Raw genomic sequence first — 26,502 nt, forward strand, 5'->3', positions numbered from 1 at the left:
TTATGGGTTTCCTAGCTTTGGATTTTACAAAATTACTTGTAGTTTTACCTTGGCCCTAGCCAGTAGAAATACTTATATTTCTTTCCCCTCTTTACTTGTACAGGTGAGGAGAAAATCTTGTATAATATACATAGCAATATTCAGGTAGGACTTGCTATACAAGTCAATTTAAATAGCAAGGGATACTATAAACCAGTCAGGAACTAGAAACCTTATCTTCATTCACTTTTCTGAATAACTTTCTGAATCACCTTTCTGAATATTTTTCCGATCTGTTTCTGAATACTAATATATCATCGTAGAGCCAGTCATGAACTAAGCAATATGTAAAGACTACATGCAGCTGTTTCCATTATATATAATTAATATTTTATTAAGAAGTGCTACAGATCAAAAGGATCCTCAGTTGATAATCCAAGCCACACATGAAGTAGGCAAGTTTTCCATCACACTTAAAGCTGCAGCAGCAGCAGCATAGAATTGTTTTTAGACAAAGGGATGTGCTTCATCTTTGAGTAGTATCAGAATCATACTCATACAAAAGTGGCAACTCTAAATTTAATACAATTTTAATTCCATTAATTACACACAAAATACTGGAGCACAAGATTAACCATCCCAAGGAAGATTGCATTTAAACCAATGAGCCACAAATATTCTCTATTTATCTGGCATCAGAACCTGGCTGCAGATGGTGAGTTTGAGGAATATCCCACGGAACTAAAAAGTGGTATAATGATTATATATCCAGTCCTTTCACCTCCATCTTTCTAGCTCTTTAATCCTCCCTCTTGACCCCATTAGATAGCCTCCAAATATATTGGTTTAGTCCCTTAAGTCTCAGCCAAAGTGGCCTTAGCAGACATTAGAGATTTTGGATAACACACCTTGCCACCCTCAAGTGCAGCATTAACATTATTCAATTTATTCAAGCTATTTTCCTGTGATGACATGAAAATATTCTCCTAAACTGACCACACACCTATGCACACTAAGTCTTTCCAGTGATGACATCTTCTTTTCTTACTAGCCTTGGAATCCAAGTTCCTTGTATTTGCTGGCCATATCATTCCGGAACAACTCCAAGGCTTTCCTCATTGCCTCTTGAGAATCAGCCCCAAAATCTGCAGAATGTTTTTCAGCAATGACATCAATGATGACTTCAGAAATAAACTATATAAGAAAAATTGATGGTGGGAAAGAGAAATAAGGGCAGGGATAAGAAAAAAAAGGGGAAAGAGACAGAAAGTGAGAGTGTGCTAAAATTGTCAAATAAATGTCAAACATCAAAGCAAGGAACATGATAGCTTTATGTTAACCTTGATCAGGACAAGAAAGAAGAAAATATAAATAATAAATACTTAACATTTTTCTCTTAACATGTAAGTCTCAGACCTAAGTCAAAGGTTGGCTCATCCATATCTCTACTGTTGGGAGAGAGGTATAAGTGAATGTTTCTTAAATGTAAACTCAGACAACACACTGTTTACTGAATATTAAGGTGATTATGTTAAAAAAATAATAAAACATATTTTAAAAAAAGAAACACTTTAAAAATGTTTTTCAAGCAAAATAATGCATATGTACCTTCTTCCTTTCTCCTTAGTCGAAACAATATAGGAAATAGTATTTACACTTCTGCAACATTTTTCTCCTTATCTACAATTGTGATTTATTTCATTCCTGAAGTTAAGTGAGCTTTGTAAAATAAATCATTTGCCTGAGCCATACATTCCTCCTCTCTCTGATCTTCCTTTCTAATGTGGTAGCTAAGAAGTGCACACTTTTTCTTGTCAAAGAAAAAGAAAGGTTTTCATATTTTATTCTCTTTTGGAACAAGTTTCCAAAAGATTGCAAACTTTCCTATTGATATTGGTAGTTACAACAGTTTGTTTAGTGACTGTTCAAAGTTACAACAGCACTGAAAAAAGTGACATGATCATTTTTCACACATATGACCACTGCAGTATCCCCATGGTCACATGATTTACACTTGAATGCTTGACAACTGGTTCATATTCATGACGGTTGCAATGGCCCAGGGTCATGTGACTGTCTTTTGCAACCTTCTGACAAGCAAAGTCAATGGTGAAGCCAGATTAGTAACCATGTTACTAATTTAACAACTGCAGTGATTCACTTAACAAATGTGGCAAGAAATTTCTCACTTAGCAGCATAAATTCTGGACTCAGTTGTGGTCATAAGTTGAAGGCCACCTGTAAATAGTGTGTCAAAAAGGGTACAGATTTCAGTGGATAAACTTTTAGAAGATAATGATAAAAACTTTTTAAAAAACTCTTTTATCTGACATAGAGTTTGAAGGCATGGAAGTAAACAAAATTGAGATTACCAAAAAACTAATCAAGGAAAAAGATCTGGACATGGAACAGCTCCAACAAGAAATCCCAGACAATGTTTGTTTATGGGGCTTACAAAGTAAGCTGGTGAAAGCTTTGAAGGCGTCTTCTAAATGCCAAAGAGTGGTGAAAGGTCAAATCCTATGATGCCTTAGGAATGATTTAAAGGTCAAGATTGTACAGAGCAAAAAGAGAAATATAAAGTTGGACTATTTGACCATAGATAAACTATTTTATATATTCACTATTGAACTGCAACTTTCAAATAGTGTCATTATATATTTATTTGTTTGTTAGATTTAAATCCTGATTTTTTTTCCACCAGCAAAAGGCATTATATTTCTCCCTCCACAACTGAGCATCTATGGTTTATAGTGGACTTGAACCCTGATCCCCTTGATTATGACCCAATACTTAATCAGTACACCATTCTAACTGAACCCTCAATAATGTACATTGTACCAATTTAATCAAATGGGGTCTGCTTTCCCTGTGCAACAAATCAGAATTATTGTTAAACCAGAATAGCCATTAGTCTGCTATTCAGCTACTAGAAACTACAGCTTTGTGTCCCTTCCTTTCTCTTTTTTTCATTTTTGCTTTTATTAATCAATAGGTAGCAAATTCAATCAAATGAGAGAGGCTGCGCTAAGGGATCCTTGGTGCTTTCTGACTTGGTTGTTTTCTTGCAGTCATTTAATTACCCAAACTAGGTAACATCATCAGTGTAGTGACTAGCACTGATGATATTACTTACTTCGGGTAATGAAAGAGCTGCAAGAAAACAAACAAGCACAGAGAGTAAGAAAACAAACAAGCACAAGGACTGCTCATTTCAATCCTGAGCTACAAATATTCTCCTTTAGGGGCTGCATTGTCCAGTTTTTATTTGAGTAATCCATAGTTACCATTTATTGGTAATAACTACTGGCAGAGTATGATCATCTGATGATTTCTCGATAACTTTGGCAAATTCAATATTTTATCTTCCTAGGACAAGATTTCGCTTTATGGGCAGCTAGATGGTGTGGCAGCTGACTTGATATATTTACTTCTCTTTCTATTTAGAACACAGAACAGAGAATAAGGAGCATTGGAGGTCTATCCAACCCCCTGCTTGACCTGGGGTAGCATCAATGGTCAAAAAGTCTAATTGCAAATAAGACACAGATTCTTTGTCTTAGCAGTAAAGTTGGATCTTCAACATTTTAAAAGGTAAAGTCCTATTTGACTCCTGTTGACTATATAAATATGTTCATATAGTGTTCTTTTAAAAAATATTTTATTAATTTTCTAATTTTACTGTTGTGTCCTGAGCCTGCAGAGGCAGGCTCGGGACGTTGCAATGGTCCCGGGCAGTTGCAAGCTGCCCGGGTCCAGACTGGCTGGTGCCAGCGCTCGCGCGCATGCGCGAGGCACACAGCGCGCCTAAATGTTGCTTTTTGGCCCGGGATTTGTCTTTAAGAGAGGCTGAGAGGCTTGTGCTGCTCAGAGTTGTAACAGGGGCTACTGAAGAGCAATAAAGAGTTCCTGAAACCACAGAATGTCTCGCGCCATCATTGCCATTAACCGAGGACTCAACACTTACAATCATAAGTACTTAATAAACAACGTGTTGTGTGGGTCTATTGGTAATTCAGTGGTACATATTAACTTTCTCAGTCTAGTTCCAATACTACACCATCCAGTGCTTCCTTGATCCTCTCTTCTTCCGATAGTATGCATTTTTTCACACTGGGCAAATACAATTCTTGTTACTGTTAATACATATACAATTAAATATACACATCTTCATCACGTTTTTTTTGGTATTGTACATAATATTGATAGTGACAGTTTGTAATATCTTTTCTAGCTAAAACATATCTCAATTGCATTTGCACTTAAAATCCATTTGTTCAATCAATATCCTGTTTTTCCTGCTTTTTTAAAATTTTAATTTCCCCTCAATGTTCGAAGTATTTCTATCGCTTATAATTTTCTCATAATAAATTATATTTGGGTAACCAAAGGCTTCTCAAACGCTTTTAGAATTTTCATATTTCCCATCTCATAACAAAATATAATATTCTAGTTACAATTCCTATCCTTCTAATTGTAATAATACTTTTATATCTAACATCTATTTTCTAAATCATATTCAGACATCTATTTAATAGTATAATAACCCATCTAATAGGTCAAAACCTCTATTTTCTTTAGTCTTACTCTAACTTTCTTCCTTTGCCAAATAACTTTCCAAGTCAGTACATTTGAATCATCAAGTAATTCTTCCTCTGTTTTTGTATAGATTGTTTGGAATGAGGAAGAGAATTTGATTGAAGTATTTTTGGAAGAACGCTCAACTCATTTATATTCATTAAACAATCTCCATCTTTCTCCTTCAGTTTTTCTTTTCATTTCTTGTTTGTCAATATTCGGCATTTCTCCTAACAGCTTTATCATCTGTTCGATCAGCTCTTCTTCATCCTCAAATTAGTCTGAGATCTTGAGAAGTGAGATATCTTTTCCATTTCTGGTATTACCACTGCATCTTCTAATTTTTCATTTGTCTGTATCTGTCTGTTAATTCCTTCCTTTAGATCCTCCATCTTTGGATCCATTTCTTCTAATTTTTCTTCTGTTTTCTGGGTTATTAATTCCTTCGTTGTAGTCATTGTCTGAATTTGTAAGTTTAGATTAGAAAAATGTTCTTTTATCTCATTTTCATTATTTTTAGTCTCATCATGAAATAAAACAATTGTCTGTTGGATTGATTTCAACATAGAAAGAATTTCTTTCTGAGATTCATTAACATTTTCTTATTGGTATATCAAGCTGGGAGCTTCTGATGATTTTTTATCATTTAAGGCTAAGTATGGAACGCTTATTTTGTTTTTGTATGTAGTCTTTATAGTCCAATAGGGTGCCCAACACAGATAAGCAGCCCAAGAGTTTTTTTTTCCTTTTTCCCAGCTGTAGTCTTCAAAAGTGAAAGTTTCCAAGGACAACCAAAGTCTTATCTGAGTCTAGGCTTCAAGCCAAGTTCCTTTAATAATAATTGTAGTACCGTAATTCTCCACTAGATGTCATTAATGCCATCTTCCAGCTTTTTAAATCCAAACTTATATTACAAACTTTTCAAGACTCTTTTCTAAAAGACTCAAAAACTTTTAGTCCCCAAATTTCAAAGGTTCCAAATTAATCTTGTTTTCCCCCAAGCAATTAGTTCACTGCTTTTCTTTTCCTGAGGCAATGGGGTGGAAATTCCCCTTCCCTCTCTTATCGGGGAGGATTCTTTGCTTTGGGTGGTTTTTTCCCAGGAAAAAGTCTTAAAATCATAAAGAGAGGATATAGTCTCATCTAGTTCCATCCATGTTGCTCAAAATTTACTCTTTAGTGCTTATTTTCTTCGGTTGTCAGCAGCTTCTGACTGGCCACAGAAGTGTAGCCAGTCTTTCCCCCAACCGTTTGGAGGGCTTCCTTGGATCAAATTGAGGGGACATCACCCCTCCATGATCAACAAGGGTCCTCTCCTTTGTCACCTCTCTGGAATGACTTTCAACCCTTTTTACGGTCCCCAGCAGGGTGAAATCGAACGCATAAAATGGAGCCCCATCTTCCTGCGCTCGTTATACCACAACGCCTAACTGGAAGTCCCATATAGTGTTCTTGAATGGCAATGATACAGAAATCATTTGTCACTGCCTCCTTCTTGGACTTCCCAATCTAATCTTCTGTCCTGGGATTTTCTGGAGCTGCTCCATTTAGTAGTTATCTCAGTAACAGCTTGCTCTGTTTGAGATCAACCAAGGTCAAAAAGATGCTATCACCCTTGTAATGTCATAGTCTGGTAACAAATAATTAACTGCTTTCTCTTGAAAGATTATTTTTATCAATGTTATACTCCTAAATTGCCCTTTTATTTCATCAAAACTTTGTATATCCATTCTAAAATTTAGTAAGCAGACCTACACATACTCAGAATACAAACCTTTCCTTTTCTGTTTAATAATTAGCTCTTTGGGTATACATAGTTACACCATCATCCTTATCAAGTACATACTTACTTCTAAATATTTGACTGGAATTTTATGCCTGTTGGCATGAGTTTGTGCCAGTGGTGACAGCTCTGCTTCATGGGACCCTTTCTGTTTCAGGATTTTACCCAAAGCACTGAGAACTGTGGTTCCATGTTTCTTGAGTTCTTCTGAGTTCTTCATCTCATCCAGAGTCTTGAAATTTTTGAATTTGACAAAGCGTTCTTGAGTCTCAGGGTGATTCTGGAACATCCTGTGAATTATATAGAGAAACTCAAGAAGAAACAAATCAATGATGCTGAGTCCTCAATCACATATAGCCACCTATGTCAGTTAAGCCTACAAACTCATTTTAGGTATATATATAGACCCTGTTTACATAAGTTACTTAGTTAGTATAGTAAGTTGATGAATTATGAGAGTTGCCCTTTCACTGGATCCTTAGAGAGTGGGATTTCCATTTTTAGAAATTCATTCATAGTTATGTCACTCTCCTGGAACCTATCTCGCCTCTTGAGCATTAAAAGAGAAGTGCTCACCTTTCATTTCAGACTTCAACAAACATTAAAAAAAGAGCAGCTGCATAGATTTGAAAGGCAATTTCAACAGGATTATGGATCAGAGCAGAAAGGAATTTATAATTTTAATTAAAACTATAAAGTTAGGCATGCTTGAGACCATCAGAATTAATAGTAGTGATCATGCCTAATTATGTTAGGTTACATAGATTTATATTCATAACAATCTTTTGCCATTTGGAAAAATGCTCCAGTCAGAGGTTATTGTTTAAGGTATTGAAATCTATGCAACTGGAGATCACTCAGATTAGGGAAAAGTACCCTATATATTGTATCATGCTAGTAATTTTTACATGGCCTCATGTATATGCCTTCTACTTTTCTCTTTCCAGTATTTCCTATTATTAAAATGATATAGCAATCTCCTAGGTGGATAGTTAGCTACAGTGTCACCATAATTAAGCCATCTTGTAAATAATATTTAAATTTAAATCTAAATATCTAGAGAGGGAGCCGACTAGGTGGTTCCACCCCAGGCGCCTAATGGACCCAGATCGGTTCCATGGAGGAGCTTGGGGAAATACCTGACTCCCTTGTCCACAACTCGTCCAGGTCCCTGGTTGTGGCCTGGAATGAGGCTGCATCCGGGGCCCTGGATCGAATTGCACCTTTGCGACCTCTCTGTGGTGGTGGTCCCCGGAGGGCGCCTTGGTTTACTGAGGAGCTCCGGGAGATGAAGCGCCACAAGAGACGTCTAGAGCGACGTTGGAGGGCCAGTAACTCTGAATCTGACCGATCACTATTAAGAGCCTATCTTAGGACTTATTTAGTGGCGATAAGGGCGGCAAAGCATGTTCACTTTTCCGCACTTATTGCGTCCGCAGAATCTCACTTGGCCGCCTTGTTTAGGGTGACCCGCTCCCTTCTTAAAGTGGAGGAGGCGGAGGAACCCTTGCAGGGGAGAGCTGAGGAGTTTGTTCAGTTTCTTTCGGACAAAATCGCTCAGATTCAGAGAGACCTGGACTTCGACTGGGCAGTGCCAGCCGAGTTGCCGGGGGTGTCTTAGTCATGTTATCTGGAGCGAGTTTGAGCCTGTGACCCCTGATGAAGTGGACAAGGCCATGAGGGCAATGAATGCCGCCACCTGTTTATTGGACCCGTGCCCCTCCTGGCTGGTTTCTGCCAGTAGGGAGGTGACACGAGGCTGGCTCCAGGCGATAATCAACGCCTCCTTGATGGAGGGGTCTTTCCCGCAACCTTTAAAGGAAGTGGTGGTGAGGCCCCTCCTCAAGAAGCCTTCCCTGGACCCAGCTGTTTTGAAGAACTTTCATCCTGTCTCCAACCTCCCCTTTGTGGGGAAGGTTGTAGAGAAGATGGTGGCGTCCCAACTCTTGCGATCCTTGGATGAAACTAATTATCTGGACCCTTTTCAATCTGGTTTCAGGCCCGGCTACAGCACTGAGACTGCTTTGGTCGCACTGACCGATGACCTCTGGCGAGCCCGGGATAGGGGTCATTCCTCTATCCTGGTGCTTCTTGACCTCTCAGCGGCTTTCAATACCATCGACCATGGTATCCTTCTGCGTCGTCTCAGAGAGGTGGGGGTGGGCGGCACCATATTGCGGTGGTTCTCCTCCTACCTCTCTGACAGGTCGCAGTTGGTGTTGGCGGGCGGACAGAGATCGACCCCTAGGCGCCTCGATCATGGGGTGCCTCAGGGCTCGGTCCTGTCCCCCCTCCTTTTTAACATCTACATGAAACCGCTGGGTGAGATCATTCGGCGACACGGGGTGAGGTATCATCAGTACGCGGATGATACCCAATTATATATCTCCACCCCGTGTCCTTTCAGTGAAGCAGTCGACGTGATGTGCCGGTGCCTGGAAGATGTGAGGGTCTGGATGGGGGTGAACAGGCTTAGACTCAACCCTGACAAGACCGAGTGGCTCTGGGTCTTGCCTCCCAAAGATCAACTGGATGGGCCATCATTAGTCCGGGGGGGGGCAAATTTACCTCCCTCAGTGCAGGCACACAACTTGGGTGTCCTCCTGGACTCACAGCTAAATTTGGAACGACATCTATCGGCTGTGGCCAGGGGGACCTTTGCCCAGGTTCGCCTGGTGCACCAGTTGCGGCCTTATTTGGACCGGGAGGCTTTACTCACGGTCACTCATGACCTTGTCACCTCAAGACTGGATTACTGTAACGCGCTCTACATGGGGCTACCCTTGAAGAGCGTTCGGAGGCTGCAGTTGGTTCAGAATGCAGCCTCGAGAGCGATTGTGGGCGCGCCAAGGTACGCCCACGTGTCACCTATCCTCCGCAAGCTGCACTGGCTTCCTGTGGGTCTCCGGACGCAATTCAAGGTGTTGGTTATCACCTTTAAAGCCCTTCATGGCATAGGGCCAGGTTACTTACAGGACCGCATACTGCCGCACAGTTCCCAGAGACCGGTGAGGTCCCATAGATTGGGCCTCCTTCAGGTCCCGTCGGCCAGACAATGTCGGCTGGCGGGCCCTCAGGGAAGGGCCTTTTCTGTGGTGGCTCCGACCTGGTGGAATCAACTTCCCCCCGAGGTTCGAACTACTCCCACCCTGCCGGCCTTTAAGAAAGCCGTTAAAACTCTCCTGTTCCGGCAGGCCTGGGGCTTATGTCCCCGGGGGGGGCGGGATATGATCGGACATGCTGTATGATTGTATTATTTTATTGTTTTATTGTTGATGATTGTTTTAATTTTCTACGCCGCCCTGAGTCCTTTGGGATTGGGTGGCATATAAATAAAATTTAAAAAAAAATTACCTCTTATGGCTCAGTGGGTGATCAAAGATCAAGAAACAGGAGGAAACCACAAATCAACAAATGGAAAGCATCTAAGCAAGTTGATAGTACAATGGAATTTTGATATGGGTCAACTATGTACAACAACATGGCCAGATTTATAGCTGGTGCAGGATCAGATGAAGTGTGATGATTTGGGCTACATCCATCAATGGAAAAGACAAACATATTCTATATCCTATTCTGTTTTGTATCTTATCTCCCTGTCTTCTGCTACTGAAGCCAGAGGGTAGAAAACATACAGGCCAGGTGTTATTTTCAGTGACCATTTTTGCATTATTCCCTATTGCTACCAATTTCATCCAACTGTCATTGCCAATGCCCAATATTGCCTACCTGTGCTGCTCCTACTGTTCCAAAGTATACAGAAGATGGTACAGGAAGAAGAATCTTCTTTCATGAAGCCACTCATGAATCTGAAAGTGAGGCCAGCTGACCAGAGGTGTGCCTTGCAAATATTGAAAATCATGGGCGTGCATACTCAGAACTAATCACAAGTCAGTTTCATCCCTCTCTTTTAGCATTTTGTATATTTCCCAGATTCTTTTCATCTCCATTATTTCCCACCTTCCTTATTTTTGACCCTAACATCTATCCAGGTTTCCTGACAGATGGAGAAGATACAGAACAAAGCTCTACTGTTTTATCTGGGGGAAAAAGAAGAGGCACATTTGTTAACATAATCCTAACATTGTTAATATTTGTTAACTTATGCTAACGACATTTTGAAATCTATATTTTCCTTTAGATGGGGCACCCTCATTTTTGTTTCACTGCATTGTCCAGAGATAAATAATGTTAACTGGGCATTTGTTACTTATCTTTTAGTTTCCCTACTTGCCTATAATGAGTGATGTACAAGTCAGCCAAGCACCATTTGTCAGGAACTCAAAAGAAAAGTCAGTATAAGATGTGACACTAGAGGCACAAGTTTTATGTTAGCATAATTTTGTGCCCTCTCAAGGATAGATTATTAATAATTTACTCAGCCACAGATTAAATTCTTTTGGAAGCCTTTTTTTTTACCAAGGGCTTATCTAATAAAGAAGTTAAAGAAAATTGAGGATAACAAAATTAAAATAGTCTCCACCTTATCAGCAAATTTGCATCTCTTTCTCTTCTGTCTCTTAATGTTTAGTTCTGAAACACATGCCAAGCAGGTCCTTAAACCGCCACCATGCCAGCATCTCAGGAATGTTGCTGCTCAGATTTCCATTCCTAGTTTCTACTTACCTGATGATAACTTCCTGTCCATGCAAAGAGAGATCTGGTTCCACTTTCTCCCAGATGTCCATGACCTTCTGCCATTCCTGCTCGGTGAGCCCCATAATATTACAACAACAGAAACAATGAAAAGCTTTTTAGCTAAAGATATATAGACAGCCTGAATGTTCTTCCTTGAGTGAAAGTTGAACAGAGAGACCTGTTGGTTTAATAAGCTGACTAGAGATTGACACCTATCACTTGACAACTCCACTCTAGGTCACTCTGGCCAAACTCTTAGTGGAAATCTATTTTGAGTCGGGTGCTATTGTGGCAGACCCAGATGAAATAATTGCTGACTCTGGTATCAGACTGGCACAGGTCCTACGTCCCACAGAAGGGACACTGTCAAGCATCAATGCCAGGAATTTGGTATTCAGCACCCATCCCAAGAACAGAGAAGACATTCCAATTTTTCATTTTATCTTTGACAGCCAAAAAAACATATGATAAGGGAGATCAGTGATCAATAGCATTACGGAATGCATAATAAAATGAATTCCTCCATAACATTCAGCCACACCATTTCCTAAGCTTGAGCTGCATCTTAAATAGACCATGGTGGACAAGGGTGAGGAAAATACAGACAACTTTTTTAAACATTAAGAGTAGCTGAAAATAGTTCCTTCAGAAGAAAGGAAAGAAAGAAAAATGAAGGTGACTAAGGAGGGAATGTAATTAGATACTCCCAACTCCCAGGGCTGATAAAATGTGCAGACCCAGGCCCTTTCTCCCAGTTCCCTTAATTAAAAATCACATTAGTCTTGGATCTCCAGGAGATGTGCAATCTAACCTTCAGGGTGACAGAATCAAGGGTCCCATCTCATGTTAATCAACAGACTCCAGTTCAGTTTTATGCTCAGTTATGTCTGACCTTATTCACTTTCAGCCACTGCCCTGGGGTTTAGAAGACACGTTAAGCCCAAAAGTTGCCATTTTACCTTTTATCACATATGGCTTATTTAACATGCCTTATCTTGTTGCTCAGACTTGGAGCAGCTGCTATCTGGGGTTTATAGGAACTGGAATTTAAAACAATAACTACAGATACTGGAATCAGTAAACTGAAAATAGCAATTATGCCAGATTCAAAACTGCAGGATGTTCGGAGTGAAAGGTGTTTTTGTTTAGCTCACATACATTGTTTTTCATATTAACCCACCAAATTGTACTTCTTTTAAAACAAGACAATGAAAATCCAGTAGGCAATTACCCCAAATCTGTCTGCAGGCAGAATGGAAAAACTCACTGCAGCTAGGTCACCAGGACAACTTATTGTGGGACAACTCATTGTAGGAGAATGCCATAGGTGAGGGGAACCTCCTTGTCCTCCTTCTGCTCCCTCCCTTTCTCCCTCCTTCTGTAATCTGGCTTACCCCTCCCCACCAATACCCCTTGACAGTGCTTTTTTCTGGGAAAAAAAAAGGTGCCGGAACTCACACACATCATATAACCCGCCTTGCCTACCCTACAAGGTTCCATTCAAAAAAGGTGCCGGAACTCCGTTCTGGGCGTTCTATGAGGGAAAAAAGCCCTATTCCTTGAACTTTGTGGCAGAAACTCCTATGCATGGAAAAATGTGTGACTCTCTCCCAAGTGATCTTTTTTCTGGTTAGGGAAAAGTCCCTCTTCCCCCTCCCCCCTTCATCCTCCCGGATTTTTTCTCTAGCCTGAGCTACAGCGGTGGAGGAGGAGGAGGAAAAGGAGGTTCCCCTCGCCTCCAGCATTCTACCATTACATTACATATGTAACTAATAAAAGAAATTGTCCCACGGCGAGTTGCCCTGCATTGAGATGGTCAGCACAAGGCAATGGCAGCAAGTTGTCCTAGACCCGCCTGGAGGGTATGATAAAAAATCAAGATGGCAGCCATAATGCTGTGTTTGAAGCTTTGCCCATTTTAACAGACCACCATATTGCCATCTTGATATTTTGACGACTTAGAAATCCCTGATACCCTATGGATATTTGGATGTCTCCTGAGTTTCATGTCTCTAACAGGCTTCTGGAGTCAAAATCCACTACTTTTTCTCTCTCCCCTTACAGTCTTATTTGTTTGAGTTGTGTATCCCAAAGAATTGTTTACAGTATATCGTCTAATCAAACCCCCTTGGAGTACAAAAACAGACTTTGTTCATGACATAGTACCGTACCAGTTCTTTCAGTAATCTTTTCAATGCGTACTTGGTATTGGGATCTACTATAATGGGAATTGAACAATTGAATTACACCATTCCAAGAGCATATGGCCAAAATCCAGTGGCAAACCAACAAATTTTTATATATCTTTATTCCCAAGGATTAAAATAATGTATCGTTTTAAAAAAGTTGAAAACCTCAAGCCCACCCTCCAGAAATGTTTCCTTTTCAAGAGAAAATTCAAACACCAGCCTCCCCAGTTAATATCATTGTGATATATCCTGTGCAGCCCTAAGTCATAAAAAAGACAAAAACATGCTGCCTGGTCACACACAAGAAAGAATCAACTATTATTTTAGTGCTGCTACACTCAGCCTTAGATCTCTTGCATATAATCTATGCCATCTAGTGGCTGTAGAGGAAAAGAACAGCAAATGAAGCTTTATCATGTTCATGCAAAATTACTCAGGAATAATTTATGACCCTATTATAGTGTTGTGCCATGTAATGTGATGAAAGGAGATGAATCTTTTTTTCATTTGCTTCTATGGGCTAAGAAGGGCAAAGTTGTCTCAATTTTCAGAAAGGCAACAAAAAGAAGGTGGCAGATGGACTAATTAATATTTGATTAACAGGATTGGAATTGCTATCACCTTGAACTCAATTACCCATGAGCAAAATGTATGCATGTCAAATGAGAAGGGGTGGTGGAGACCTTCACCCAGGTTGCTGCACACAGGGAGCAATTAAAAGTAAGTGATAGCTACTTTTACTATTCTGATTTAACTGCATTAAGCCTTCTAAACGTACTCATAAAAGTAACAAGATTTCTGTTATTACAGGGCCAACCTGCACAAGGGCGCTTTTGGCAATGGTGACACCTATTTCCATTAATTATCCAGTAGTTATTAGGACTGCTGAACTCAGCACTGAAGTCTGCCACCTTCAAGGGGTAGCCCTATCTCGTGTGGGGTTGGGGAAATCGGTAAATAGAATGGATAAGCTTTTCTGAGGTTAAAGAAATCAGTTTTGCTTCTTTTTCTTAAAAAATGTTCCTCTTAAAGAGCCCTAGAGACTCCAAAAGTGGGTCCTGCCTCTGCTAGAAGTAAGCAAATAGGTGTAGCTAAACCTATTCTGTTCTACTTAGAACAGAATTCCCATGCATTTTCCTAAGGAGGTACAGAATCCTAATTCTGTATATAAATAAAAATAACCAGAGATTTCTGACTCAGAGAAGCATTCTACAAACTCCCAGCATTCCTGTGCATTAGCCACACTAGCTGGGGCAATTGGGAGCTGTAGTTCTGCAATCCTTGGGTATTTCTTATCCAATTGGAATTTGACAGTTCTATGTTGAGATAGCAGGGAAGAACAAATGAGATGACACAATGAGCATGTTTGTTGCTTGAGCAAATATGGAATCTGTTATGTCCTGAGCCTTGCAAGCGGGCTTGGGGCGTTGCAGGCGGTCCCGGGCAGGTGCAAGCTGCCCGGGACCAGACAGGCTGTCGCCAGTGCTTGTGCGCATGCGCAAATGCTGGCGCACGAAAAGTAACACATTGACCCGGGAAAGTCCTATAAAAGGAGGCTGCGAGGTGTGGGCTTTTGCCGCCATATTCCAATGTAAGCTGAACTGAAGAATAAAGGTTTACTGAGAACTACAACTGCTTCTCGTGTCTTACCATTTCGCGACGGACTCAACACTGGCGACGAGGATGGGATTGCCTTACATCGGAAAAGAGAAGGTGTAAGCTTACCCGAGTGAGTCCGGAGTGGCAGGAACGGCGTTGACTCGGCAGCTACCCGCCAATCCAGCGTGCATTCGGGGGTAGGCTGGCTGATAGACCCTTCCTGATACGAAATGGCGAAGATTGGAAGGCTTTCGGAATTCGACGTCTCACACCCAGAGAGGTGGGAGTCCTACGCAGCCAGGGTGGAAAACTACCTCAAAGTGAACCAGGTGAGGGAAGAAAGCTTGAAGGCTGCCACCCTGCTGTGCGTTTGCGGTCAAGACGCATTCGAAATCACTGAGAACCTCGCAGCACCTGTTCCTTTAGAGTCTGTCAGCTACGCAGATCTAAAAAAGTTACTGAAGGAGCACTTCCAACCTAAGATGTCCATCATCGCGTGGCACCACACCTTCGAGCAGAGGGATCAACGACCCAGAGAATCGGCCAAGGAGTACATCGCCGCACTGAGGAAAGCCGCCAAACATTGCGAGTTCAAGGACCTCAAAGAATGACTGAGGGACCGATTTGTGTGCGGGCTAAGGCATCGAGAGTTGCAACAGAGACTTTTCACCAAGGAGGACTTGTCTTTCCAAGATGCCTTGAGAGAGGTCACCGCAGAAGAAGCAGCGGGCGGCGCCATCAAGAACATGCAGCCGATCAGAAACAGTCCAGATGCTGCATCCGTGCACCAGGAAAAAGTCCAAAGAAACTCCGAGGAGGATCCGGACGAGGAAGTGGACCGTCTCCACCCCACAAAGGAAGGAAAACCAAGAGGAAGCTCTTCAGCTCTCCCCAAGTGCATTGGTTGTGGAGGTCGCCACAAGAGAGCCGACTGCAAGTTCCGCTCCGCTATCTGCCGGGCATGCGGAAAACAAGGACACATTGCAGCTGTGTGCCTGGGCCGTCAGAAGGTACAACCTCAGGAAGAATTGTACCTGAAAGGTACCAGGGTCCCCAGCCAGAATAGGGTGGGGTTTTGTGCTTCGCGAAGAAGCATCTACAGGACAGGCACACACAAGCCCATTAAGAAAAAGCTGTCACTTAAGGTGAAGCTACAAGGGGTTCCATTAACTATGGAACTGGACACGGGGTCTGCACTTTCGATCATTTCTATGCACACATTTAGGAAGATTTGTTCCGGCAGCGGAACCCAGGCCAAGTTGAGGCCTTCTGACATTGTGCTAATGGATTTTCAAAACTCCAGAGTGTGTGTTGTGGGGGAGGCCACCCTTAACGTACAGTATAAGGATTTTGAGGGTCCACTAGACCTACTAGTAGTAGAGGGTGAACGAACGAGTCTCATAGGACTTGAGTGGTTTGAGGCCTTGGGGATACACGTCACAGGGCTCAACAGCCTACAAACACTCGACTTACAGGAAGTCTGCAAAGAATTTGCAGACATTTTCAGCCCCCAGCTGGGCACATACAAAGGACCCACTGTGTCATTAAAGTTAGACCCCACGGTCACTCCCATTAGAATTAAAGCAAGAAGGGTCCCTTTTGCTTTAAAGAGTAAAACTGACACTGAGTTGGACAAACTGATCCAACAAAGAATTTTAGAACCTGTTGACTCCAGTCCATGGGAGACCCCCATTGTCACGCCTCTTAAGGCAAATGGGGACATTCGCATCTGTGCTGATTACAAATGCACTCTAAATAAGGCATTGCAGCAACATGCCTATCCTGTTCCTGTGGTCAGTCATATCCTGGCCTCCCTCAAGGGGGGGCGCGTTTTTGCAAAGCTTGACCTAGCTCAAGCATATCAACAGCTGCCTGTTGATGATGACACTGCTATAGCTCAGACTATTGTGACCCACAGAGGGGCTTTCAAGGTAAAGAGACTTCAATTTGGAGTAAATGTCGCTCCTGGGATTTTCCAAAGCGTAATGGAAAACACACTACAGGGTATACCAGGGGTTTGCTCCTATTTTGATGTCTTAATTACAGGAGACTCCACACACATTCTAGCTGAAAGGCTAAGGGCTGTCCTGTTAAGGTTCAGGAAAACGGGACTCAAACTCAAGAAGGACAAATGTAAAATTAGGGTACCTTCTACTGAGTTTCTGGGGTTCAAAATTGATGCTGCTGGGATTCATCCTGCTGAATCCAAACTAAAAACCATTATGCAAGCCCCTAGGCCAAAGTCTAAGGCCGAACTGCAGGCTTTTCTGGGCCTTCTGAATTTCTACAATTCCTTTCTTCCACATAAGGCTAGTGTAGCTGAGCCTCTTCACAGGCTATTAGATAAACAGGCAGTGTGGCAGTGGTCACAAACACATGAGGGTAGTTTCAATGAGGTCAAGGCCTTACTCACTTCTAACAGTGTACTTGCACACTTCATTGAGTCCCTTCCTGTGTGCATCGCTTGTGATGCTTCCCCTTATGGGGTGGGTGCTGTACTGAGCCACCTCAGGGCTGATGGAACTCAGGTTCCTGTTGCATATTACTCCAGGACATTGTCTGCAGCTGAGCGCAACTATGCTCAAATAGACAGGGAGGCCTTAGCTGTTGTTGCTGGAGCTAAAAAATTCCATGATTTTTTATATGGTAGGCAATTCACGGTCTTCACTGACCATAAGCCTTTGCTGGGACTGTTTACCACACGTAAACAAACTCCCCAAATCATCTCTCCCAGGATGCTCAGGTGGTCTATCTTCTTGTCTGCATATGATTTTTCCCTACTCCACAAGCCTGGGAAGGAAATGGGCCATGCTGATGGCCTCAGAAGATTACCCCTGCCGGTAATAGAGGCTGACCCCGCACCAGCCATCAATATTCTCTCCATTCAAGCTTTGCCCGAGTCCCCCCTGAATGCCAGGGATGTAGCCGCTGAATCAGGCACAGATCACACACTTTCACGTGTCCTTTCTTGGGTTTTGTCTGGATGGCCTGAGCACTGTCCTAGTCCTGAGTTTCAGAGTTTCTGGTCTAAAAGGAACGAGTTGTCCACCTCTCAGGGTTGTCTGCTTTGGGGAAGCAGGGTTGTCATTCCCACCTCAATGAGGACTAGGGTCTTAGATTCCCTCCACGAGGGTCATCCTGGCATTGTTCGAATGAAGGCTCTTGCACGCAGCCACTTGTGGTGGCCAGGGGTAGACAAAGACATAGAAGCTAAGGTGCATGCTTGCCACCTTTGTCAACGTTCACGCCCTGAAATGCCCCAAGCTCCTGTGCATAGATGGGAGGAAACACAGTCTCCATGGTCTAGGGTGCACATTGACTACGCTGGGCCCTTTCAGGGTCAATTCTTCTTGGTCCTCGTTGACAGCCATTCAAAATGGCTTGAGGTTGTACCTGTCTCTTCCACCACCACTGCAAAGACTATTCAGGTACTGAGGGGGATTTTTGCTGCACACGGGCTCCCAGATGTCATTGTGTCTGACAACGGCCCTCAATTCACTTCCTCCGAATTCCAAGCTTTCTTGCAGGCTAACATGATTCGTCATGCCACTTCTGCACCTTTCCACCCGTCCACCAACGGTATGGCTGAACGCATGGTTCGCATCACCAAGGACGCCTTGAAGAGGCTCACCTACGGGGACTGGCATCACAGGTTGGCTGACTTCCTCCTTTCTTATCGCACCACACCGTCCACTTCTACAGGGAGAAGCCCAGCTGAACTTGTTGGGGGCGCAAACTGACTACCAAGCTTGACCGGTTGCATCCGGACAGACTGCCTCCTTCTGTCTCACACCCCAGGGCACCTAGGCAACTACTTGTGGGTGCCCCGGTTTGGACTCGTAATTACGGGCCTGGTCATACATGGGTCCCCGCATCTATATCCAGGGTCACAGGTCCTCTGTCCTACGAGGTATCCCTGGACAACGGTCGTGTCCTGCGTCGGCACATTGACCAACTTTGCCCTAGATGGGACCTTCCTGCTGAGACTCCTGGGTCTTTTCCAGGGGGGAGGGGGAGCCCTTTGGGCAAAGGGAGGGGCATGGAATGCTGCCCTGTACCAATGAGGGAGCCAAAAAGGGCCCATCCCAAAATTCCGCAATTGCTCCCAACAGGAAGTCATGGAGCCCAACTAGAACTCAGGCATCAATGCCTACTCCAGCCAGGGAGTCACCCCGGGGGCATGATCACTTTTTACCCGCATCACTCAGTACTCCAGTCAGAGAGAATACCCGGGAGCATCCCAACAATCCATTCCCTGCAAGAGAGCTGGCACACACTCCTCCTAGTTGGCCTGACTTCAACCCTGTCCTTAGAAGGGGGCAAACACACAGGGAGGTGGTCGAGGAACCAAATCCCGACTACAACACCTCTGACTACACTCAGGGGACAACTGAGTTTTGGGACAGTACTGAAACCCACACAAGCCCGGACACAGAACGGGATTCAGGGGATAGACAGCCTCCTGACAGGTCTTGGATGGACCTAGGAGGTTCTACAGAAACGCCCAACAGTGACAGTCACTTAGAAGGGCCAGAGAGCCTACAGCTAGGCAGGACAACCAGGTCATACACTGGAAGAAGCCCTGGCCTGACAAGCCCGGTGGGCAAGCAAGCAGGCCAGGCATTGGAGCATATTCCTTGGGAATCACCAAGGCATAATGGAGGGAACAGGCACACGTCACCCCTCCGTCAGGGAGTACCTAGCAAGCACCCAGAGCTTAGGAGGTCACAGAGAGCAAGCAAATCTCCTAAGTACTTAGAGGATTACATAACACTATTGGCTAAACAGAGCCAGTAGAAGGGTAGAAACACTGAGGCAATGGAAATGGGGGAACTCCGAACATGGAGGGGAGCAGAGCATTGTACTAAGAGTGAGTTGTGTATTATTTGGCATTGGTCGTAGTTTTAGCCCAGGGGAAAGGGGTGTTATGTCCTGAGCCTTGCAAGCGGGCTCGGGGCGTTGCAGGCGGTCCCGGGCAGATGCAAGCTGCCCGGGACCAGACAGGCTGTCGCCAGTGCTTGTGCGCATGCGCAAGTGCTGGTACGTGAATAGTAACACATTGACCCGGGAAAGTCCTATAAAAGGAGGCTGCGAGGTGTGGGCTTTTGCCGCCATATTCCAATGTAAGCTGAACTGAAGAATAAAGGTTTCCTGAGAACTACAACTGCTTCTCGTGTCTTACCATTTCGCGACGGACTCAACAGAATCTCTTTACAAACCAGCTTCTGTTCCCTCCCAAAGAAACTTCCGATGCATTTTAGAGAGTCACCATCCAGGCAAGTTAGAAAGGTAAGCATTCAAATTTTGATTGATCCTATTATTTTGGCAAACTAGATGTCAGTAAAGAAATATGGAGCATTGTACCCCCTTTTTTATGTTCTAAATGTAAAATAAGAAAACAGTGCCCAAAATTATCAGGGTTCTGAGTGAAGGGGGGATTTAGATTAAAAAAAAATTAAAACAAAGAAGTAATAATGTAATTCTTTTTCTATTTAGAAGTAAATTTTTACAAGCTCAGCAGGGCTTATTCATAAATAAATGTATTCCGGATTGTTAACCTAAGTAACGGAGAAATGAGGGACAATATATTTGTGTAAGAGTTTGAGTAGTCTGTAAAGCCCTAGTAGACTTTATAGTCACTTAATAGTCTTGACTTTAGTAGACTGAAGAAAAAAAAAGATATAGGATCTCTGAACAAAAAATATCAGGCATTTATAATCTTAAAATAATGAGTTGGAAGGGACCTCAAAATATCAAATTTTTGCTAAATTGACCCCACTTAAATGCCTTCAATGAAATAGAGCTAGCCAGATGTTTAAACTGGATTTGGCATTTTTATGGACCTGGAATGGACAGATGTTTTTTGATGGTATTACAGCAAAGTTAGCTAATAGGCTAACTGTCCCAAACATGCATTTTCACAAGGCAACTGTACTTTTTGTTTTTCTTTGAAGAAGTTTCACTTCTTATCCAAGAAGCTTCTTCAGCTCTGATTGGAGGGTGTGGAAGGATTTATACTCCTTGCAGACAGCTGATCATTTGCATTCTTTTAGAGAGTAGTTTAGGCCACCTGGAGATTTATCTGTGTTGTCAGGGTCACCTGAATAGTAGTGCAAATGTGTGTGGAGCCTTCTTGGAACTGTTGAAAGGACTGTGTTGTAGACTGGAAATAAATAATGTCATATCCCTCCCTCTTTGTTGAGAGATGGCCTCTTTGACTCCTCTTTCAAACCACTTCAAAGAAAAACAAGAAAGTCCAGTTGCCTGATAAGAAAACATCTTTGGGACAAGTACAACCTGGATGACTGAGAATCTCTATAGAATAACAGGCTAGCAATTATAGATTCAACAGTAGCAATTTTTTGGTCATTTCCTCTTAACTGTCTCTTTCTTCTATCCAACCTTCTTGTTACACACTATTTCCAACTCTGTCCCAGTCTTTTAAGTCCTCTAAAAGGCCTTCTTTTAGTTTTCACTTAGTTTTCTTTCTCTTAGTTTTCCAACTTCTAGCTTCAAGGTAATACATTCTTTCCTCCTTGTCCTTTCGCCTGATTTCCACAGCTTCCATGATATTCCATATTGACCAATTCATAAATTAAATTACTCTCCTATATATTTTGCCATCCCTTTCTATGATCCCTTTTCTCTCTCCTCTCTTTTTCAAGGTTCAGTCAACTTTCTTTTTCTATTTCTCCTCCATTCATTCTTCTAGATGTTTCTATTTGCCACTTTCCAAACTATATGTTCAATAGCATAATGGCACTCATATTAAATATAGTAGCTTTTTGTTTTTTTTAGCTAAGCCTAAAACCAAGGATCTATATGTTTTTATCCCAGATATTTCATATGGGTGGATTAATCATGGTGATGGAAATGTTTTTGTCACGTTCAATGGCACTCTTGTAATTGCTGGTTCATATTCCTGCATCTAGCTTGAGAATTCAAGGCTGAGACATGTTTAAAACATTACAAATTCAAAGCATTATTATTAAAAATTTGTATCCTCTTGTCAGGTATTAAAATAACAAGATGTATAACAAGGTTGTTCTTTTTGTCCTGATTTGGATTTAGAAAATGATGGCATACTGGGAGTCACAGAGTTTTTGGTGGACAAACCAAACTGAGAAAAGCAGCTAGGCTTACAAAATACAATTGAACTTGCAAGGTAACCAAGATAAGACTTCTTAAAAAATAATAATTCTTGCTATTGTTCAGGGTGTTAATCATGGGCCATCACTGATAGAACAAAAGTAGCTACATTTAATAGAAATAACTATGCAAGAAGATAAACTATGACTATTCCCAGCCATGAAATGGAGAGATTTCCAGCAAGCAATTTAAGAAGCAGTCTTGCCTATGGTTGTGGCCCTAAACAATAGCTTCTTTGGGACATTATTTTAAAGAGAATGAAATGGAGGCAAAGTTCACTTTCCACACTGCAGGGTTGCTGTTACATATAGTTATCATCTCTGAATCTAGTATTGAAATTGTGGAGACAAGTATAATTTGGTATGTAACAATTTTTGGATCCCTAGAACCCCAGGAAAGCCTTCTCCAGTCTGATACTCTGCAGTAGTTTTACTAGATCTTGAAATCCCAGTCAGCCGAGGAATTCTTCAAGGTATCATTCTGACATGCAGGCCACTCTACGAATGAGTCCAATTTCTCTCATTCTAGTCATTGATTCAATCACCACCATAACAATTCAAATAACTTTCAGATTTTTCTCCATAAAAGTTTTTCTTAATTTATGTGTCTGTGATTTTAGAACTAATTCAAATCTATTAAATTGGTTGTTTTAAAACGTGCCATAAAGTTGTGGGGCAAAGGTGTGTTATTTGCTGTTCCTTTAAAATATTATAAGCATAATGGATCCCATCCATGTATGTATTTTTTTTTCTCTAAGCAGGTTTCCTGGGAAAATGGAACCCATTGTTCCTTGACAACTTACAAACCCAGTTTCACTGTGCAGAAACAGTATTATGCAGCAACATAAAAAAAGATTTTTTAAAAAAGAAACCTCTGAAGACAATAATGAGCTTACATATCTTATGCCATACGGTATATTTAGTTAATTATAAAGCTTGTAGGCGGCCAAAGGCGATTCCAGGTGGCTTACGACATTGAATAAAATGAAGCATAAACCCTTAAAAAATAAATGAGGATATAAAATTGATACACACCAAATTCGTTCTCCAAATTTGTTTATTGCCTGCTTGGTCTGCTGTACAGTATAGTCTTCACTGCTGAGAGGCAATTTCTAGGACCCATTCAAGGGAGTCTTAGAGTACTTCATCTTCAAAATGGTCTTGAAATAGATTACCCTTCAAATATGAGCCATCTTCAGATCTTCTAACTTCCCTTTAAATCACCTCTGCAAGTCCTATAGCAAAACCTGATCTGAAGCATATTTCTGGGTCTGGATAAATGGCTCAAAATATTCCAGTTTCTATATATCTGATGGTTGTAGCTTCATCATCTGTTTTACTGCATGTACACTGTTTATTTGAATGCACAGAAGACAATATTCAGTTACTTTCTCTCTCTCTCTCTCTCTCTCTCTCTCTCTCTCTCTCTCTCTCTCTCTCTCTCTCTCTCTCTCTCTCTCTCTCTCTCTCCTCCCTTTCAGTTTGGTCCAAAGGCCCCAAAAATGTTATCAACAAAATCTCTTCATGTGGGTTTTGGAGAAAGACCATACTTCTTGGTAGTATCCAGAACCTATATCACCTTTCATGTTTATTACCTTCTCATATGTACTTTGACCTACTATATTTTAGCCCACTATAATCCAGAAATGATTATAGAATCAATTTCCGATCAACCAAGAATATACAATATGCATATTATATGCAAAATAGAAAAATAACGATCAGGAGAAAAATGCTACTGCTCTCTAAATGTTATTTAAAAATAATCTTGGTCCTTGTTGACCTCCATTCCAAGAGGGGAAACAAATAAAGGGAAATCATCTGCTACCACACATTGGTAGCAAGTATTTTCTTGTGCTTTCAACTAAAATCAGCTATGCTGCAACTTTAACTTTTCTTTAAAATGCTATTGGTAGGGGTTTGCTGAATATAACAATTTTGCCAGCATATCTTTATTTATTGTATCCCTGAATGCAGACTGTTTGTACATGGATCTGCCTAAGAGATTCCAAACGCCACCATTTGTTTTTCTTATCATCATACTCTTTTCAAGGAAAGCAAGCTATAGAGGGAGGGTGGATGAATGTTAACAGACTTAGCAAGAAAGAGAAGTTGAGTCCCACCAACCAATTTAGCAACAATCACTGCCATAGGAGTCTTTTAGAAAAATATACATTATGGATGCACTGTTCTCGGTGATCTTGAAAGGGGGGGAGGCAAGGAGAGAGAGGAAATAAGGCATATAATTATTGCTATTTCATTTAAATGATTACCTTTAATAAAGCAGCACTCATTTTAATAATCAAGCAAAACAGTTGACAATAATTCTTTTCAGACATATACATAAAAGAGAACAGCTGTGTATGTTCTGAAAATGGTTCAGAAGAAATACTATGGATGTTGTACATATGTGGCACATCATGAATGTGACACTTTAAAACAAACACATCTGTTCAATACATGGCAGCTTTAACAATTCAAACTACAGAGTTGTAGAAAGTTGACAAGAGTTAGCCCAAGTTCTATGCATGCACTTCAATTTGGCACTGTTCCAAGTGAATATACAACATTTACTATCAATTTGCTCTGCAGATTAATTTTGACCACCCCCAAATTAGCTTCTTTTCCCCTGGAGCACAGTCATTAATCTCCACTAATAGAAAATGTACATTAAAGAACCGCCCAAAAAAAGGTTTAAGCAGTAAACAGATAATGGCTGATAAACTCTTATGAATTTTTTTTTTTTTTAAAGCATGCCTCAAATTTTCCAGTTTGTTCTGCAGGCAAAGAGAGACACTGATATTCTGCAGCAGGAATTCCAATTGGTTAGTCAAACAAATAGTAAGATACTTAAGCTCAGAACTAAAAAAAAAAAAAAAAACTCCCCTATTTCTTGTAACCATCAAATTTAATAAAGAAAATATTGGAAAGAAGGGAAACTGCATGATCCCATCTGGGTCGGTTACCAGGACCTGAGATTTTGTCTTCCAAGCTTTCGGACTCCTGCTGAAGCCCATCTTCAGGGAACGTCTCTCTTAGCAGAGTGTGTGCTGTTCAGAATACTGCTAGAGAGAAGTTCCCTGAAGATGGGCTTTCAACAAGTCTGAAATCTTGGAAGACTAAACCTCTGGTCCCAGTGACCGACCCAGATTGGATCCTGCAACATTATCCTGGGACACGTACATTTGCTTTCATTCGTGAGAAGGAAAACTACTTGCATCAATACATAAGTATGATGGCTAAATTGAAAACAGTCCATTTTCTAATACAGTGCTACTGACAAGTGGATTAAAATGTATACAAGTATGTATGAAAAGAGATATATCCAAAAGATCAGACTTACCCAACCTGGCAAGCTCCATTTATGATGGGACTTCAGTTCACAGAATTATAGCAAATCAACGATTGAAGAGGCTAAGCAAGCACAGGTGATTATAATCAAGTTTAATTTAAAGATTTCAGAGGATACCTTACTTAGAATCTCAGTATTAGCTGATTAATTCCCCTGTATATAGCTTTGAATTTTGATTTATTTATTTATTCATTCATTCATTCAATTTCTATAGCTGCCCATCTCAGTCAATGGCTTTACACACCTTACAATTAAACAATTTAAAAATATATTACAGTTAAGATATTGAACATTTTAAGACAATAAAAACATCCCAAATAAATATACATAGCAGCCAAGATAGTTGACCAGTTAGCAATATAACCAGGAAATGGGATCCTTGACATATTCAGCACTCTGGAAACCTACCCAGGTTTTTAGAGTCTTATAAAAGGCTAAAAGGGTTGGGGCCATTCTGATCTCTAAAAAGAGGATATTCCATAGAGCAGGATTCACTACGGAAAAAGCTTGTCTTGTAGTCTCTATCAGCTGACAGGATCTGCAGCATGCCCATTCTGCTACATTGGGTTGGATGGTTAGAAACTCTTGGAAAATGGCAAGCCTTCAGATAAACTGGTTCCAAGCCATGTAGGGCTTTAAAGAGTTCCTGTGAACTAATTATAATTTGCCAATGATAAGGATTCTGCCAGAATACAATCCTTTATGTAAAATCCTTAGTACACTATTAACCAGTAGTATCTTTGAAAATATCTCATCATCTCTGTTATGTCCCGAGCCTTGCAAACGGCTCGGGCGTTTGCAGGCAGTCCCGGGCAGGTGCAAAGCTGCCCGGGACCAGACAGGCTGTCGCCAGCGCCGTGCGCATGCGCGGGTGCTGGCGCGGGAAAAGTAACCCATTTACCCGGGAGTTGCCTATATAAGAGGCTGCGAGGCGTTTGGGCGAGGCTGAAGCCATCTTCCTGTAAGCTGAACGCTGAATAAAAGAAACTGAGAACTCCAGCTGCTTCTCGTGTCTGTTTTCCCGCCACGGACTCAACACTGGCGACGAAGGTGGGATGCCTTGCACTACCTGGAAAGGAAGAAGTGTAAGCTTACCCAAGGAGTCCTGAGCGGCGGAAGAGGAACGGCGTCGACTCGGCAGCTGCCCGCCAATCCGGTGCGCATTCGGGGGTAGGCTGGCTGATAGACCCGTCTCCTGAAGATCCGAAGATGGCGAAAATCGGAAGGCTTTCGGAA

General features: G+C 41.7%; 1 protein-coding gene across 1 annotated transcript; it reads right to left on the reverse strand.

The window, feature by feature from the left end:
* Positions 1 to 346: 346 nt before the first annotated feature.
* On the reverse strand, positions 347 to 11,177 carry MB (myoglobin). The gene is made up of 3 exons (XM_039353073.1): positions 10,967 to 11,177; positions 6,408 to 6,630; positions 347 to 1,173 (listed from the first exon to the last, which is right to left on the reverse strand). The coding sequence occupies exons 1-3, from the start codon at positions 11,059 to 11,061 to the stop codon at positions 1,027 to 1,029; spliced, it is 465 nt and encodes a 154-aa protein (XP_039209007.1). The 5' UTR covers positions 11,062 to 11,177; the 3' UTR covers positions 347 to 1,026.
* Positions 11,178 to 26,502: the final 15,325 nt, after the last annotated feature.

Source organism: Crotalus tigris, unplaced genomic scaffold (genome assembly GCF_016545835.1).
Source record: "Crotalus tigris isolate CLP2741 ecotype Arizona unplaced genomic scaffold, ASM1654583v1 scf7180000018491.14276545383:2951260, whole genome shotgun sequence".
Classification (NCBI taxonomy): domain Eukaryota; kingdom Metazoa; phylum Chordata; class Lepidosauria; order Squamata; family Viperidae; genus Crotalus; species Crotalus tigris.